Source organism: Platalea leucorodia, assembly GCF_965183815.1.
Source record: "Platalea leucorodia genome assembly, chromosome: 5".
Classification (NCBI taxonomy): Eukaryota; Metazoa; Chordata; class Aves; order Pelecaniformes; family Threskiornithidae; genus Platalea; species Platalea leucorodia.
The window spans coordinates 73,274,576-73,292,487 of NC_138827.1; the positions used below are offsets into that span (position 1 = coordinate 73,274,576).

The 17,912-nt window shown below is 49.7% G+C and overlaps 1 protein-coding gene across 3 annotated transcripts in view; it reads right to left on the reverse strand.

The window, feature by feature from the left end:
* The window catches only part of NRP2 (neuropilin 2), a gene marked incomplete at its 5' end in the record, with an annotated part of 90,157 nt that overhangs the window by 17,215 nt on the left and 55,030 nt on the right, over nt 1–17,912 (reverse strand). For all 3 annotated transcript variants that reach the window (XM_082314131.1, XM_082314130.1, XM_082314132.1), the window contains 3 exons: nt 3,417–3,437; nt 5,908–6,004; nt 7,963–8,225. In XM_082314131.1, coding sequence (XP_082170257.1) covers nt 3,417–3,437; nt 5,908–6,004; nt 7,963–8,225 — 381 coding nt within the window. The remainder of the gene's footprint in view (nt 1–3,416; nt 3,438–5,907; nt 6,005–7,962; nt 8,226–17,912) is intronic.

The window sequence follows — 17,912 nt, forward strand, 5'->3', positions numbered from 1 at the left end:
GTGCAGGGCTGGGAGCACAAAGGGTGGGTCTGGCCATAGAGGAGCACGTGCCATGGTGCCCAGCCTGCACCCCCTGCCCTTTCCCCATGCACCTCTGCCCTCTGCCTGCCTGGGGATGGAGGGAGGCAGCGTGATGCACCCCTGATGATCCCACTTGTGGGAAGGATCCCTGGGGGATCTCAAGGTGGCTGTGGGTTCAGGACAACCTCTGCTTGGCTCTGACCCACTCCAGATGTCCCTGTGCAGCAGCCAGAGCTGCAAGTGTGAGGGGTGGTGCAGAGCCCCTCCTCGGTCCCCGTTTCCGCACCTCGCAGCCCTGCTGAGGAGACAGCAGAAGTCTGGAGAGTTCATTTAGCAACAGAAGTCATTAAGGAATCACACTCAGTTGTCTCTAAGCCCTAACGAAGCCAATTCCCAACATTAATGATTGTTCTTCCTTACACTGTCAGCCACTAAATATAGCTGCCCATCCACTCAGCACACAGCGTTGATGTTATCATCTGCTCTGTTTTTACTGGCTCTGCTACTCTCTGGAAGTTTTCTCTTATATCAGTGGAAAAGTTCTCTGCTCAGGCAGATGGAAAAAAAAATCCATCTTCTTAATAATTTTTCCACTCCCCTTTGCCTTCCGCCACACATGCACGCGCACACACACACACACACACATTTGCCCTTCCTCATTTATTCACTAGGGCTCTTGTCTTAATAAAGAAATGCCTCCTACTCTTGCTGTCGAATTTGTGGGTGCTGTGTTTATGCACGGCTTGGGACATCGGTCAGTGGAAACCTGGTTTAATCCCTACAGAGTGGATGATTTCATGTGGGTGTGCTGCTGCACTCACACCTCCAACCTGGCCAGGTATAGCCCCCTCCTCTTCCCAACAGGGAAGACTCTACAAGGACCAGTTTTAGAGCTGTGTAGCAGAAATCAAAACCCAAAAGAAGCAAGAGTAAAAGTCATCTGGGGAAAAAAAGGAGAAAATCCTTTCCAGATAGCCTCCTAGAGGGCTGCCTGCCTTGCTCTGCCACTGCCGTGTCACAGCTCATATTCCTCTCCAAAATCACTGACATTAACCGCTGCGGACAAGCAACACAGCTGGACTTTTCACAGATGGCACAGATGAAAGCGAGTATTACACTCACTTAATCTGAATGCCACAAAACCAGTGTCAGCCTCAACCCCTTAATTGCTACCTGTCATTTCTCCAAGAAGATATCCCTGTCTTGATTTCAGGATACCCGGTGTGGGAGAATCCACCAATCCCAAAGGCAAATTATCCCCACGGTTTGTCTCCTCGCTCTTTGGAATATGTCTCTTATTTTTAGCCAGGTATTTATCTAACCCCTTGCTTCCAGCCACTTGTTATATGTTTTCTTTATGGGTGAGATGCATCAACTCTCAAATGCAGCACAGTTTAAGCACACTTGACTGGTCTTGTAAGATCCCGACCCACTAGCTGAAAGATATTCCACCCACACAACTCTCTTTTTATTATTTGCCTTGTGATCCTGGAGCCGGTAAGGTGCATATTTTCAGCTTTGCTCCCAAGCCAGGAGAGGAAGGATTTGCTATTATATTTAATGGCATCTGACTTTTCAGCTCATCATGTAGTTGCAGGAGTGGGGGCCATGGAACATCTCAATACTTCCTGCACAGTCTTTCCTCTTGAGCACCCTTTTGTGGCAGGGTGTCCTCCAGGGAGCTAGCAATGGGCAGGAGCCCACTGGCACAAGCTGGCGAGCTCGTGCCTGAAGGGGTGGTGTGCCTGCAACAGCATCTGCCTGTAACAGCATCTGCCTGTGGTGCTCAGGACCTCACTGTGCTGGGCACAGCAAACGCTGTCGCTACCCAGCCAGCGTGTCCTGGGGAATACAACAGGGAAATGGAGGCATACAGGCAGCAGGGCATGGGATGAAGGGCAAAAGAAACAACATGACTTTGGCATAGACTCAATGTGAGAACCCAGAATGAGGTTCAAACTGAATATGACATGCATGTTACAAGCCCCAAAAGACAAGGATGCTGTTTGCAAAATAGGTACCAGACCAGGCCCAGGAGAACATAGAGAGATGGTGTAAGTGAGGAAGGGTCATGAGGCTTTAACTGTCAGCTGAGAATATTGCAGCAGCTTTTCCGTAACACCACAAGCCTGAGAAACAGATAAATAAGCAGCCTACAAACAAGCAAGCCCAAATTCCTAGTTGTTACACGATGGGTATGACTGTAAAATACAGTGTTACGCCCTGTGCATGTCCCTCCCGTTGGTAATGCTCCACAGCCTGCCTCACACCCCAGGGACGGAGTGGCGCATTGACTTCAGTCTCGGTCTCTACTTTTCCTTTACCGCCACAGCTCCCACCACACATACCTGCCAGAGACAGTTTTGCCCCACACAGAAATGCAGCTGCTTCTAGGGTAGAGTCCAGCCATATCTTATAGCCCACGAGCAGAGTAGGGGATGGGAACAGTACAGACATCATGTCCAAGTGAAAGCAAAGGCTGCATTGACCGAACTGGCAAAACAACTTTCAAAGTTAAGGGGAGCCCCAAGCCTGCTCTTCATCACAACAAAACCCCCAGATGCATTCCTGAAGAGGCAGGCAGGAAAACAAAATCCAAAATCAAAACAGGGGAAAAAAACTCTCAAACAGACTAATCTGATCTTCCCTGCAAAAGCAGATAGCTTTTCTCACCCCAGAGCAAGACAAACAGCATCCCCACTGACTGCTCAAAGAGCGAGGCAGTTTTTCTGAGTTCCTCACCTTTTGTCTTACTCTGTAGGTTTGATCACAGAAATGCCAGTTTCTATCCTTCAGGCTAGTATTAAGCTATTAAATGCACCATTTCACCTTGTTTTCCTTTTATTGACTGTCACCTTCAGAGCTCCTCATGGCAGTTTACTCTCCCACTTCTACCTCCCAACTCCCTTCCCCTTCCAAGCAGACTGGCCCCACCCTCCTTTGCCAGCAGCTTCAACACCACCACTGCCAGAGCATCTATAAGCTAGAGAACAACCTTCCCCAACACTAATGTAAGTCATTGCCACCTCATTTCACCTTTAATTGCCTACTGTTTTTTTGTTGATAACTACCGTTTACTCCTCAGCCTTCCCATTTTGGGCTCAGCTGCTCTTCAGGAGGCTGGGTGCCTCGTGATGGCAGGTTTCCTAATGCTATTCAGCCCCAAGACAGTGGGACTTGTCTGTTTGCCTGCTCCCTGTCACCTAGCAGGAGTCAGAGGGTGCCACCTCCTGCTGCTGCGGCGGGGGAGGTTTAGCACACGCTTGCCATTTCACTTCTCGGAACATTTGCTGTTCGTACAAGCACGCACATCGCTTTCCTTCAATGTAAAAGCCCATGCCAGCAGAAAGAAACCACCAAGAGAAGTGCAGTTTTACCTGGAAAGTAGTTCTCACCTGGGAAAGCTGTGATGGGTTCTGCAAAGGAAAAAAAAAACCTAGTATTAGAAAGGGGAATATTACACACAAGGCCACAATTAATGTCTTTGTTGATTTGCAGTGGCCAAGCAGGCATGTGGCTGTGCCCCACGGAAGCCACTCACTGGAAACAGCGCGGGCTGCTAGCCAACCTCGCCAGGATGGGGGGCAACCCTGCCTCAACGGAGGAGCAGCCAGATGCAATAAGCTTCAACTCAGACACAGACTTCAGAGAAAAATATGTCCGAAGTTGAGGGTCATTTGGATTCAGCTGGCTGGCCTGAGTCATCCAAAGACAAAGCCCCACCTGGCCCAGTGATGAAACCCTGAAACCCCCTAAAATTTCCAAGAGCAGTTTGGTTTCTGGCTCAACTCTGGCATCGTTATTCACATGGGAACTGTGTTACTTCTGGGCATCGATGCCATACTCCTCTCCATCTCACGGTGCCAAGAAACAAAAGCAAGTGATATTTTTCTTCTTTCAAGATACTTTGAAGTAATCTATTACAAATTACTGGATCTGAAAAGCAATAATCAGTACTTATTACTGATTACTTTCTCGCAGAAGCAATAGACTTCTGATTATTTTTAGATTACTTCTGCATTATGCCTGTGAGTCACAGAAGCAGACTCTGGCTGTACTGAGGGCTATGAAATCATCACTCAAGTTCAGAATGTGAACGACACATCTGTCAAAGGAAAAAATTGTTGTGACTTATTAGTGTTCTTTCACACTAAAAAGGAATCAGATTACTTCCCAGGATTACATTTGAAAAAACAGTAGCCTGTGCTGGAGTCAGCTATTCTCATGGCCCTGACAGAGAGAGCGCAGCACTGTATCTCTACCATTTCATTATTATTTTGGTGACATCGGAAATGACCCATGAGTTATGTTAAAGTTTGCAGTGGGAGCCCTTTGTTAGAAATGATCAGAAACAAACTATCCTTATCAGTTTTAAGATTCCCATTCAACTTCCTAGAAGGGGACAAATAATTTTGTGTAGCAGTTTGGTGTTATTTTTAGGGCTGGCAATGCTTGAAACTTTATAATTTATTAATGCTTTTGTTTTGAAATATTAAGCTTTAGGTTCATGAGCCCCAAGATACAGTAACGCTGGAGCTAGGTGAATTGCTGAGCTCAAAAGAAGTTAGATAGGAAATGCTATTAGTGTTAATCATCAGTCTTGCTTCTCTTTAATGCCATAGAAGGCAAGGGATTAAAACACCACTGTCAAGCTTTAAATACAGGGAATTTGACATATGGAGTATTAGCTCCTTTAGCAGATGGGAAACCAGCAGAGTTCAAAGCATCAAAGAAACTGGGACTGACGGAGCTCAAGAGCATCTCTGGGGCAGTCCCGATACTCTGTTCTATTATTAATGCTGGTTCCTGCACCATCTTCACCATCGCTTGCCTGCACAGGGTGGCAAGTGACATGACCAGCCCTTCCCGGGCACAATTTGTCCCATGCCTCCTCCCCTGAGGTACACCCCTCGGAAGAGAGCGTCCATCCCGCTTGCGTTAGGAGGCACCGGGATCCTCCCCCTCCTTTGGTGGGGGAGAGGATAGCAGCTTCACTGTACGGGGCCTTTCAAAGCCCAAAGGGAAGAGAGACTCTGTTTCGTCTGACTTCTTCCACTGACTTCAGCATGGGTCGGACACTTTGCGGGTGTTTAACAGTGAAACATGCTTCCCCAGGTCACGCAGAAGAGCAGGGCCTAGCTACTGTGGGCAGCTCTCAGCACAGATCCCACTAATTGAATACTGCTGGTCCCATCCTCAACTGGGATGGCTCTAAATCCACATCCAAGCTAGATGGCGACCAGAGCCATCAGAGTGCCTGCATGGATGCGCCAGCTAGCGGAACAGGGCAGGGCAATAGCTCCACCAGCAAATTGCTAAAACACACTTTTTTCTCTCTCTCTTTTTTTAAAGTCCTCTCTGTCTTTCACATTGAATGAATCCACCTGGCTTTTGGCCTGGTTTGGGGGACGGTGAATTCTAGGACAAAAATTTCTTTTGTTATTCTGTTAACATTGCTGTAAAACCCCTCTGCTATTTTATTTCTTATTAGAGAACACTCCTTTTGAACTCATTGGCCCCTCTATGTGTGTAATACTGACTGACAGCTGGTTTCTTTTGTCCAGCACTTTCCTTTTAAATTTGGTGTATGTCCTTATTGCATAGAATACTCCTCGGTAACCCTCAGCTGCTCTTTCAGCTTTGCCCAGCAGAGACATGTGCTTCCTGCCTTTCACACCCAACACGGTCAGAGCCACCATCCCTCAGAGACTGAGACCCCGTCATTTCTTTCATGGGCAAGGAAAGTCCCAGCTGAGATCCAGAAACTCCCAGTAACTCAAGCAGAGGAGAAGAAGTGGCCCACTGGCAGCCTGCAAGCGAAGGCTCTGCAGCCCCGGCTGTCCCACTGCCATCCCCAACCCCGCGGCCGGACACAACAGCACGTACCCATGCAGTTCTCCAGCGGGATGTCGGTGCCTAGCCGAATGTCATCGAGGGCGAGCTCTCCTGAGTGGCCATTGCGTATAAATCCCTCAAACACAATCTGTGAGAGAATGGGACAGAAATGTCAATGTTAAGCTGGGAGGCAGAGAGCAGCTGCTGCTCCAGAGGGAAAGGGCAGGAGATCTGCTCCTGACAGTCCCTGCACACCTGCGGATGACCTGAGACTAGTCCTGCTTCCTTGCCCTGCCTCTGCCACCCCTGCCCCAGGGAAAGCTGCTCTGCAGGGATGGGTTTGGCAGAAAGATTGTTACCTGGCCTGGTAGCACTTGGCTTGCAATTTGTTCTTGCAAATGTCTCTCACATGGAATAAAGACTCAGTGAATCAATATTCAGCATCCCAGGCCACCCTCCAGCCCTTGCACAAATGATGCAAGTGGCATAACACTGACTTACAGCAGCAGCAGATTTGGCCTGTGGTATTAACTGGACTATGATCAGAAAAAGGAAGGGAAGGACACAAAATGCACAGCTACATTAACTGTAAAGTGCTGTTCCCATCAACATTACATAAGAAGTATTGAAATGTTAGAGGAGAAGGGTCAATTTATTCCTACTTAATCACAGGCAAAATATATTTACAAAAATAAATAGAGTCGTTAACTCTAAGAACTGCTGAGTGGAGAGACTGGCATTATTTACATAATGATGCTGTTATTTAGCTAATGCCAGTATATTCACATTTAATGCACAAAGTAGTCAGCCAGCGCCCATCATTCTTATCTGTAGGCATATTGCATTTACTGGTATTTTATTAAAAAGCCAAACACACACAAGTAAACTAGTCATGCAGCTCTGGTGCAAAGCTTTTGCTTTCTATCTCCCTGACTACTCTTGAGGGTCCAAATAATTTCCTAGGGCTATGTATTTCACAAACATCCTCTCCCCATTTTAGATGCCCCCTTTCTCTGGGGTGGCTGGGCAGCCTGATCCTATGCCTGCCTGCAAGGAGACCTCCCTGAAGGGCCAGGTGTCTGTCTGAGCACAGGACAGAGAATCAGAGCTGCTGGTCCCAAGCGTGAGCCATCGACCCACGCAGGAGGCAGCAGTTTGGAGGGGTCAGTGGCCTGAGAGCAGCAGCTCCCTGGGTCAGGGTCGGGGCTGGGAGCCAGCCAGAGCAAGGCTCCCTGCTGGGGTGGTCATCAAAGCACAGCCTCTGGCCTGCAAGTGAGTGTTTCCTTCTGCTTTGGAGGGTGCTGGATGCTGCGCTGATGCTTGTTAACAAGTGACAACAGCAGCCCTGGCTCCCTGGCAAACGGCGAGCTGCCCGGAAGGGCTAACCATGCCAAAGGCACTCCTGGAAGAAGCAGCAGCCTCTCCGCGGGGCGCTGGCACAGTGTGCCAGAGGGGCTCAGGCGGCTGTGGTGAGCAGCACTGCTCCCTCCAGCTCATCCCTCCTCTTCCACTGATCTCTTGACAGTGGGACTGGGCGTTGATCCCACAGCACTGCACCCAGCCCTCTGATCTGGTCTAAGGTATCCGAGAAGCCGATTCACAAACGAACCTGCATTTTCTCTTCCTTCTCCCACATCAGCACTTGCAGCCGAGGCTGGAGAAGGGCTGTTTGCTGCCTACCCTTAAGAGCTGGCCGTGCCCCCTCCCAGCTTCCCACTTCTCCTGGCTGCAGGGTTTGGGTTTGCTCCCTGGAGCTGCGCACCTGCCTCTGGTCAGATGATGATGACCCTCAGCTATCTGATGACCCTCAGCTGAGGGGGGGAAAATGCACAAAACAAAATGAAAAAAAAAAAGAAGGGAAAATATTTGCAAAGTGGGAGATTTGAGGAATATAAAAGGCAACAGTCTGAACAAAGGCCCAAGTCTGTGCAGAAGACAGGCACTCTCTGAATAACAAACAGTGTCGTTTAGTTACTATAGTAACTCCAGAAACACAATGAAAACAGCCACATTCCCTAATGATGAATGGGCCCTGGCTCTGAAACACTGAAATAAAGATGCTGGAGATGCCTGCCTGGCCCAGCACACCTTCCCTGAGCATCTTACCCGATACTCAGTGTCGTAGCTTGGCAAGATGATGCGTCCTTCCCTCCACTCCTCCCCTTGGTCCTCCGTGATGACCCACAGCGCCTTGTGCTCCTGGCTGGCTTCCCGCCAGACCCGCAGCATCACCCCATTGCTGCCCCACGCCTGGTACTGGAAGACCATGCAGACAGCGCTCCGGGGCAGATAGATGGCAGGGCTGATGAGCCGGGCTCGCTGGCCTTCCCTCCTTCTGCTGCTCTGCAGCTGCAGGTAATTCTTGCGGTCTGTTCAAAGAGGAAAACACCATTATATTATTTTCTGCAGCCATTTGCAACATGCGTCTCACCTCCTGCCAGGTGGCTTTGGCAGTGCTGGGCAGGCTCTCACACCCATGCCTGCAGGAGTGGGGTCTCACACCGGCACCCTTGGTGTGCGCAGCAAGCCGTGCCACTGCTGCGCTCTGGGAAGCCTGGGCAAGGCATTGAGGAGCACACTTCCCTCACCAGCCACTACCGTCTGGTAGGAGACCGACAGCAAAACCAGAAAGCGGTAAGCCGGAGATTGATATAATTAGGAGAAGTTAAAGAGCAGTTATTGTCAGAAGAAGCGACACCACGATAATGACATTGTGGGGGGGTTGTGCTTATTCTGCTGGGAGCTTGCTCAGTGAACAAGCCTGAGGTGGGTTTTTCTAACCGCCGGTGCTGAAAACTCATCTTGGGATGGGGATCTCAAGCTGTGTTCATCCTGCCTCTTTTCATCCCCAGCGGTAAATACTCCACAATCAGGGTCTAGCTGACAATTTTGTTTCGAGGATACGCATGACAAAATGAAAGCCTGGCTCTCGGTTTTTCTGTAATGCAGCAAAACAGCCCCTAAAGCACAGTACAGAGGAAGGATGTGATCCCAGTGAGTGAAGTATGCACAGGTGATAACTGGGTAGCTGCAAACTTGAAGGCAGCTGAAATATATACAGTAGGGGATTCACTTGCTTTAATATTACATTTTAAATTGTGCCATGCTTTTTGTCAGTCCTCAGGGAGAAGATTTGGTACGTTTGATATCCCAGGAGAAGTTCAAGGCTGAGACTGGAATTGGAGATACTTGATCTGAATACCAATAGCGGCAAAAGCCCATGGATACAAATCCCTGGGCATGGCCGATTTGGTCTGGAATCAGTGGTTTCCAGTCCTCTCTGATGAGAAGCCTCCTCAAGGAGTTCCCCATTTGCAGCTTGGATGCCTGAAGTCCCTTAGCACAGACTGAAAGCCAAGCATGTAGCTGATCTGATCCTTACCTGCCCCCGACTGCAGTGCCTGCAGTACAAGGTGACACAGACAGGCCAACGACAGATATCGCTGTATTTTGCGTTTCACTCACCAGAGGGATGAACACGCTTGCTCTTGCTACACAGTGGGCAAGAGTCAGTGGTGCTTCACGACAGCACGCGCGAGCCCTCCTGCAGCCCAGCGGGGTCACCTCTGCCCCAGGACCACACCTAAGGGTCTGTCTCTTCCTTTCCACACGTCCTAGCCCGCTGCGCTTGACGGACAAAGCTCTGAGCAGCAGCCTGCATGCTGCTTGCCCTGCTCCCTCCAAGGCTTCAGTGCCCACAGCAATGGCAGAAGAGCAGCGACTGCACTGAGAATGTTTGCAAAGTGCACCCAAAACATCTCCAAAACTTAAACCAGAGAGACCTGAACTTAGAGCCCAGTTTCTGAGCATTGAAAGACAGGTCCTACCCAGAAAACAGCAGCTGACCTCACTGCCGCTCAGCAATCTAGTGACATCCCAGCCCAAGGGAGATGCATCAGTGGTTGCACAGCCACTGGCCCCGCCACAAGTTTGTCACTGCCAGAGAGCTGGGCTGAAGCCAACCACCGTGAGCTACACAGCTTTCTAAAATAAATTTAGGACAAGACAGCAGAAAGATTTGCCATCACTCTACTTCTGGGATGTATGATCAAGATATTGCAAAAGCGTATCCACTCCATATGAACTTTCACTGATTTTGCTGCGTGAAGGACAAATCTGTCCCTGACCGGCCACATGAAGAAAGAGCAAATTTTCCAGCAATATTTTCTAGCACCTATGAAATATACTTGGGCCACTTGGCCCTTTATGCCAACAAACAGTAGCAGAAAAAAAGATGAAAGCATGTTTGCCCACTCCTGCTTGAGTGAATCACTTGAAAAAGTACCATGCCGTTCTCTAATGGAGGAGTGTTGTGTGATTTACCTTGGAGTGGTAGTAGTGGAGGAGGAGATGTGGGAGATAAACAAGCGGAAGAAGAAAAAAAGAACAAGCTGTACTCCATGTCTAAGGAGCAATAAGGCATAATAAGTCATCAAGGTCTCCTGAATTAAAATCCTCTTTTTGTAATTCACTACAAGCCTCTTCAAAGAAAAAAGCAACAATAAGAAGAAAAAAGCAGCAACAACAAACAAGGTGGAAGAGCAAATCAGACTACGATCATACAATTATCTCACAGCTGAAATGGTCTCACACGCAACTCCTTAATAAAAGCACCAGGCAGACTCAAGAAGGATCAAATCCAGATCCTCAAAGTTCAGGACCAACCTTTGGTGCCAGTACCTAGGCAGCCTGATTGAGTGCAGGGATGCGAGCCACTCTTGGATCCACCCAAAGCCCACAGCTGACCGCAGGAGATGATGTTAATTGTGCAGCTGGACACCCACCATGATCCACACCCCTCACTGGGAGTCGGTGGTACCCAGCCTCGCTGCCTCCACCGCTTCAGCAAAAGAGCCTGTGTGCCTCTGAATCACATCCCTCCCACCAGAGATGACACCGACCTCTCATTTGTTCCCATTCCTATCAGGCTGTGAAATCAAAGAAACTCCTGAACTGCAGCCAAAACCAATGCCCCTCCAACCACACAGGCTCTTTCAGAGCTGCAGGAGCCCTCCCAAACCCTGCTTCTTCTGTGCTCCCTGCCCAGCGCTTGCTGGGGCCCACAGGGTCTGGGGGTAATCCCAAGGGCTGTGGGGAGGCTCAGTCTTTGGGTGATGAACCCAGCCGCTCCCCTGCAAATGGCGGTGGGTTTGGGTACCACGCGCTCCTGCTCCTGGTAACAGGAGCTTCTGGAACGGAGAGCGGAGCGCAAGCAGACACAACTTTCTGTGTCATTTGAAGATGAAATGGCTGGATCACCCTAATGGCTAGTTGGACCTCCTGAAAAGCCCTGCAAATGTGCTGAGATTGACTGAACAAGGGCACTGTGGAGCTAATTGTTGGAACAGCACATGGGAGCCCGGTGGTTCCAGTAGTTGCTCTGTTTGATACAGTAAATGGAAGCCTTTGGCACAGAAAGCACCTGAAAGGCTGATTTCTCCTGCTAAAACACTCGAAGGGAGCCTTGCAATGACGAGCTGATCAACTCTTCCAGGATCAGAAATGCATTTTAATCTCTTTCCCAGAATTTTGCTTTGCAGCCTCTATTCCAGCTAACACGGCAGCTACATCCCCCACCAAACTGGCACTGGTAGTTCAAAGTGCTGGCTCAAAAAAGGCAGGACAAATCTGCTCAGGCATTTTAACCTACCGCTGTTTTTGCAACCAATGCTATGGCATAAATCTCATGGAAGATTTATGGGATCATCTGGATGTAGGGGAGCCAGAGGAGCGTGAACATACAACCATCCCCAGCCAGACGATGGCAGAGTCGCTTGTATGTGCACGGCAGTGAGTCCCAGATAAATCACCAGCCGGGCCCTGCAAACAAACCATCTGGCCAACACAGTTTCCTCTTGGCATGCCCGTCCCCTCCTGCTAGCAAGCCATCTGAGAGGACATTAGGGGCAGCGGGGGATGAAGCCTCGCAGTTCGGGTCAGGCTGCAAGCACGAGCCATGGCAGTCGCCCCCTCTGCAAGGTCAGCCTGCCTGTGCTTGGGTCCTGAACGTCTCACCCTCTCTCCCAAGGAAAGCACCTTCCCTCATAGGTCTCAGCAGCATATCTGGAGTTTTTCCAGCAAAACATGTCAGGCAGGATGTACACAAGCAATTACCGAGATTTCAGATTCCCTCTGCATTTCCCCCTCATTGGATATCATTGAGTTACAGCTGCTGCTCCTATGGAGGACCCACGCTGAAATGCCTTCACTTACGTCCCTCCAAAGGTCACCGCACTCTTCATTGCAGAGCTTGTTTCATGGTATGTTTTAGTGGCAGCGCCACAGTTCACCAGCAGCCACCTCTTGTCTGCCAAATCCCATAGGTGACATCTCTGCTCTGGGCCCTGCCTGCTGCCTGCACAGCCCCAAATGACACCCCTGAGGGGGCTGGGGAGACGTCCCGGTGGGACCAGATCCTGCCGTCCTTCTGGGGCGTGTGAGCTGGAGGCTGCATCAGCCCTTGCCTTTCCCGGGGAGCGGATCAGCTCAGATCCCCTCACGACTGCAGGGTGCTCTAATAGCAGGGGGATGGCAGCTGCATGAATATGCAGATTGAAATTGGATAGTTATTATATTTTTAATTTTTTTGGCAAATCATGCAAATTCACTTCAAAAGGCTGCCGCCGTAATTTCAGTGACAGGCCTCTCCTCAATGACAGACTTTCATTTACGAAGGGAAATCAATCCTCCGTAAAACTAATATTTATATTAACTAGATCACTGCGTCTGCTGGAAAATCCCCTCAATTTTGATTATGTGTTAATTATCCTGCCAAGTCCTTGCCATTTCAGTCTCTAAATCAGTCCGTGAAAAGGCATAAAACCCCACACCTGCCCAGAACCAAGCCCTCCGCCTGCTCTCCAGAGCCTTTCTAATGGACGGGCTATTACATCCTCTCTCTTAATTAAGCCTCACGTCCTCAACATCGCGTCGCAATTGTGAGTCCCGCTGCCTCCCCTCTGGGAGCGCAGGGAGGGCACAGTGTCCCTGACAAACCAAATGCCAATTAGAGCCTGACATTTATGCTAAGTGAGCTGCTTGCCACCGCGCCGCATCCACCGCCAGCCTGGCAGGCACCCTGCATGCCCCTACATGAAAGAGTGTGTGCAGACCCACACGCGCCCAGCATTTGTGCATGCACAATTAAAGGCATTAACTGAGCCGGCGCTGCCACCGCACAGGCTGCACATTGCGGCTTGCTTGCGCGCACACGTGCTTTCCCGAATCGGGCTCTGTGACTCACAGGCTGCTAAGTCACTGCTGCGAAGCGATGGAGTGATGCACGCGCTAAGATTTGAGAGACGGTGTCTTGCTTTGCAGAGAGCATTCCAGCCCGGTTTTATAGGCAGTGTGTGTCACTGGTGTTTGGGTCCAAAAAGTGACTAAGGACACAGACAGGCGAGCAGTGAAGAAATGGGTGAGCCCCAGAGGAATGGTTTCTTCTCCTCTGCCTCCAGCCCGGCCCAAGCAAGCAGGAGCTTTGCTGGCAGTGCAGGGACAGACCGTGGACATGCCCCTTCTCTCATGAAAGACAGTACAGCACGAGGATGGCCATGGCCCGGCCACAGCTTGGCCCTAGCCCATGGCCAGGGCACTCACACAGCCCAGCCAATGCCCAGCAAACCTCCTGTGATCTGGGTGCTGGGGTGTCCCAGCTCCACCATGCTGCGGGCAGCCAAGGCACAAATGACTTTTTAGGGTTTGCTGTCCTCACTGTGCAAACAAGGGTCAGGAGAACCGTGTACGGCTTTGCTGAGAGGCAATCTGGACCACACCCGGGGGGAACAGGCAGAGATGGAGCTGGGTATGTGGTCTCCTTCCCACAGCGTGCAGCTGCTCGCTCATTGCACAGAAGTGCTTGACTTTCACACCACCCCACATGCAAAACTCCCTACTACTTCAAAAGGGACAGGATTGACCCTAGAGGTCAAAACGTGTCCCCAAGGCACAAGCCCTGAGAGTAAGTCTCATGAGAGTAAGTGCAGACCAGCCCTGCTCCATTAACACCATGAAAACCTTTCTGCTGGTTTGGTCAGAGTAGGATCAAGCCCTTCAGGCAGAAGTTCTCATGGATTGCAGGAAAAATATGAAACTTTCCCCTTTAAAGATCCCATGGGAAAAACACAGGAATGGTGAAGGGTCACCATCAGCTTAAAAACAGCTCAACGTTTGTTTTCCTTAAAAAATAAGCTCTTAGGAAACTTCAGAGCACTACAAACATTCCTCTGCTGGAAACGCTTTGAAACAAATAAACCTTTCCCTGCAGCGCCTGCAACCCAAATGAGCAGCATTCCTGACCCTCAAAGCCAGTGAGGCCATGGCCCACAACAGAAGCTCTCGGTGGGTTTTTTCAGCCCAGCCCAAGAGCTATGTGGTGAGGAGAACTACAAGGTTAAAATCGCTTCCTTTTCTGCATGCATGTACAGCTGCCAACATCTGAACAACACGGGGTTCACAATGCTGCCAGGGCTCTGACCCCGACACCATGCTCACCCAAATGAGAAGCAGCACGTGGTAGAGGCGCAGACCCCACAGTGATCTTCTAGGACCACAAGGTATTTACTTAATGACTGCAAGAAAAGGGGAGGGGAAAAAAAATGGGCAAAACACACCGATTCCAGCTTTTCAGTGCTGGCTTATTAGGATAGTGTCACTGAGAGCAACGCAACTGCACCGACCAGCTAAGGATACAACCCAGGATCTTTACACCCTTCAGGAACAAGACCCCGGTGAAATTCAAAGATGGTGAAGAGTTGAGGTGCCCAACTTACCAACCCAGATTCATTTTCAGGTCTTAAGACCTCTATCTTGACACCAATGACACATTGCCATTGCGTGCAGCAGGAGGGGGGATGAAACCTCATTGAAACCTGAACTTGTTGCTACTTGAAGCTTGCTAGGTGCAGCTAAGGGGAATCTTTCTACAGATAGGAAGCATCTGAAAATCCATAGAGGGAAAAATCCTGGCAATCTCTTGTGAGGGCATGGAAAAGGGAGCAACAGTATTTTCTAGGCTTGCAAAGGGCAGGGTAACAGCTGGAACCATGCTGTGTTTCTGCTGAGTTGGGCACTTTGGGTCCACTTTCACCAATGGAGTCCCCAGACGTGTAATGGGAGCCTGCAGGAGAGGACGTGGAGCTAATCCATGGTGCGAAGAGCCCAAGGAACACAGGGCTAAAAAAAGAAATGCAGAGCTGCCTGAAAGAGTATCTTGGAAATAAAAATAGTGGAATGAGAGCAGTGGGTGTCTTGTCAGTCTCGAGAAGTTCTCTGCGCCAAAGATGAGGAGGAATTGCATGCAGCGCATAAAATGAAATTGGGAGATATCTGAGGAATTCAGGCCTGTCTCTCAGCAGACTTTTCTAATCAAGTGCCTCACAGAGGACATTTCACCATGGTCATTTCCTTCCCCCTCTCTCTCATGTAGACTGAGCCAGGGCTCCTCCTTTCATTATTATTTTTTTCTCTTTTAGTTTTAATTTTTGTTTTTCCATTTTCAGAAGAAATAGAAACACATCCCACATGGCCCTTAAAGGCACAGCACATTTCCTTGCTACCGCGGAACAGCCACGGCCTCTAGCCTGGGCCAGCACCTTTAAATCAGAGAAAATTGGGCTCTAGCGGCTTTGAGTTCCCGTTAGCTTTTGCCCTGCCCCTAAACCAAGCACAGCTGCTCTCCTTCACCCAACTGCTCACCCCAGGGTGGGGAATTCACAAGAAAAGACCACCCTGAATAAGGGCTTTTCATTCCTTGCTCCCTGGAGTCTGAGGATGAATTTTCTAAGTAGAAACAAAGTGCTGGAGGGAGCATGAGGGAAAGGCAGGGGAAGAATGGGGGAGTGTGAACCAAACAATGCTTCGATTCTGTCCCCGCCGAGGGGCCAGCATTGCCTCTTTTTCATGTTTCTCAAGTTGCTTTTAAAAGCTGTGCAGGGAGGAAAAAGGCAAATAGTTGTTTCCTTTTGTGTCATGTCTTCTTAATTTCTAAGAGCAGGACCAAAGCGAGTTGCGGCAGTGATGCCTTTGCATGCCAGCCCCTCCGCAGCCCTGGGCTGCGTGGGCAAGGCAGCAGCATGGCCGCTGGGAGGACGCATTCCTGCTGGACACAGCCAGGATCTGATCCCATGGCAGCACCAACAACCGTTCTTCAGCCTGTGCCTGGTGTCTGCTGCTGACTTCCTCCACTGCCGTGGGCAAGTCACTTCAGCCCCCTGGAGCGGCTGCCTCCTCCTCTTCCTCTGCCTGTACAGCCCGTGACTTGCCGGGCAGGGCCTGCACGCCTGCCTGCACCTCGTCGGTCCTTGGGTGCCTGGCTCAGCACAGCACCGTAAAGGAGAGCTGTCCACACTGGCACAAAACCAGATCACTGAACTCAGTAGGAAAACATTCCCCTGGCCGCAGCGATGAGGTTTTGCAGTTCATAACTAACTAAGAAAGAGAAGAAAGGGTAGAAGAAGGGTAAAAACCAGAACTGCGTGCTGAGCTGTCTGAGGCAGCACCAGCCTCTCCCAGGCTGTGCACACGCGCGCACACGCGTGCGCACATACAACAGTCTTCTAAGAAACTATGGCCAACTAATTGTAGGGAGACTCGGGGGAGAGGAAATGAAATGAAAAATTGAGTCTGAGTTATAAAAATAAGTAATTTTTATCCTACTTGCAGGAGGCTTATATTAATTAAACATTATTACAGTGAATGAGATGGGGAGGGTTATTAAGTCTGGGGCTGGCTGTAAGTGTTCTCTCCTGTTGCCTGAGGCTCCACTGAGCTCCAGATATTAATCTTCTAAAGCACTCAAATGCTGAAGAGATAAACACTTGAAATATGAAAATGTTTTTCTCCATAGCAGACACTGTGACCCTATGTCACGCCAAAGAATTTGTCAGATGTCCATATAGGCTGCACTTACAGCATTACCATGTCTCTTAGAAAAATGCCGAGCACCTCAGGAGCTGAAGAGAGAAATGATGTGTGCATTTGTGTGGGGGTGATTTGTGTGTGGAGATGTAGCAGATTCTCCTCTTCCCATATGTTTCTGGAATACATATTTTCCTCTTTAGCACTGCCTACCAGGTGTTGGCTGCACGGCTTTCCAACTGGCTGGCGGCACTGCCAATCTGGCCAGTGCCTCTGCCAGGTGGCTAACAGGTTCGCCTGAATGTTTGCATCTCGAGACTCAACCTTACCGGGGGGGAGGGCAGGGAGGAGCCCACAGCATCCACAGCTCCCTGGGTGCATGGCGTGCAGATACTGGAGTCACTGGGTATCAAGGCAGAGCTGAAGACAAGTAAGATCAGCCAGCTCTCCCTGGGGGAGCCCTGAGTTTCATAAGCAATGACTGACAGTGAAGAGAAGTGATGCTATGGTGACGCAGTCTACTGTTATAAGGAAACTGGCAAATGTTCTTCATGCCACCCGTGCCACAAAGTCAATGAGGGTATGGAAAGGGCACTAGTCCCGGGGCGAGTTCCAAGATGTGAAGCTGAAGAACTTGATATATCAACCACACTGCCAGAGGCAGGCTCCCTTCCAACCCATGCCAGCATATCTCAGCGAGGTCCTCCATAAATTAGGCTCTGCCACACTCATGCAAATCTTCTGCTTCCAAAGCACACAAGAGAAGAAGAGCAAAAGTCAAACAGCAAGAAGCTGGCATATTTCAACATTCTTAGGGCTTAGCTCATCCTTCACTTGGAGGAGGCTGAAATCCAGCCTATGCAAGCCCAGAGTGCAGAATAGCTGAAGACTATAGGCAATCTGAGCAACATATGGGAGGAAGAAATGCATCTCTAACAAAAGAGGAAATGCATTCTGGGGAAAAAGCATTGGGTCCTACAGAGGACATTTGGATCAGGATGTGAAACAAAGCCTGGGCTAACCTTCACAGTAACAGGGGATTCAAAGCCCAGTGTCTGATTCAAGGCTATCTCAAGAGGATAGTTAGTATAATTCAGTGCCAGCGGTCACAGTCCTATAAATAAGTCATGAACCATACAGCAAAGCATCTGAAAGCTTCCACAAAAGAAAACATTCGTCTCTGCACAGCCTTCACAACT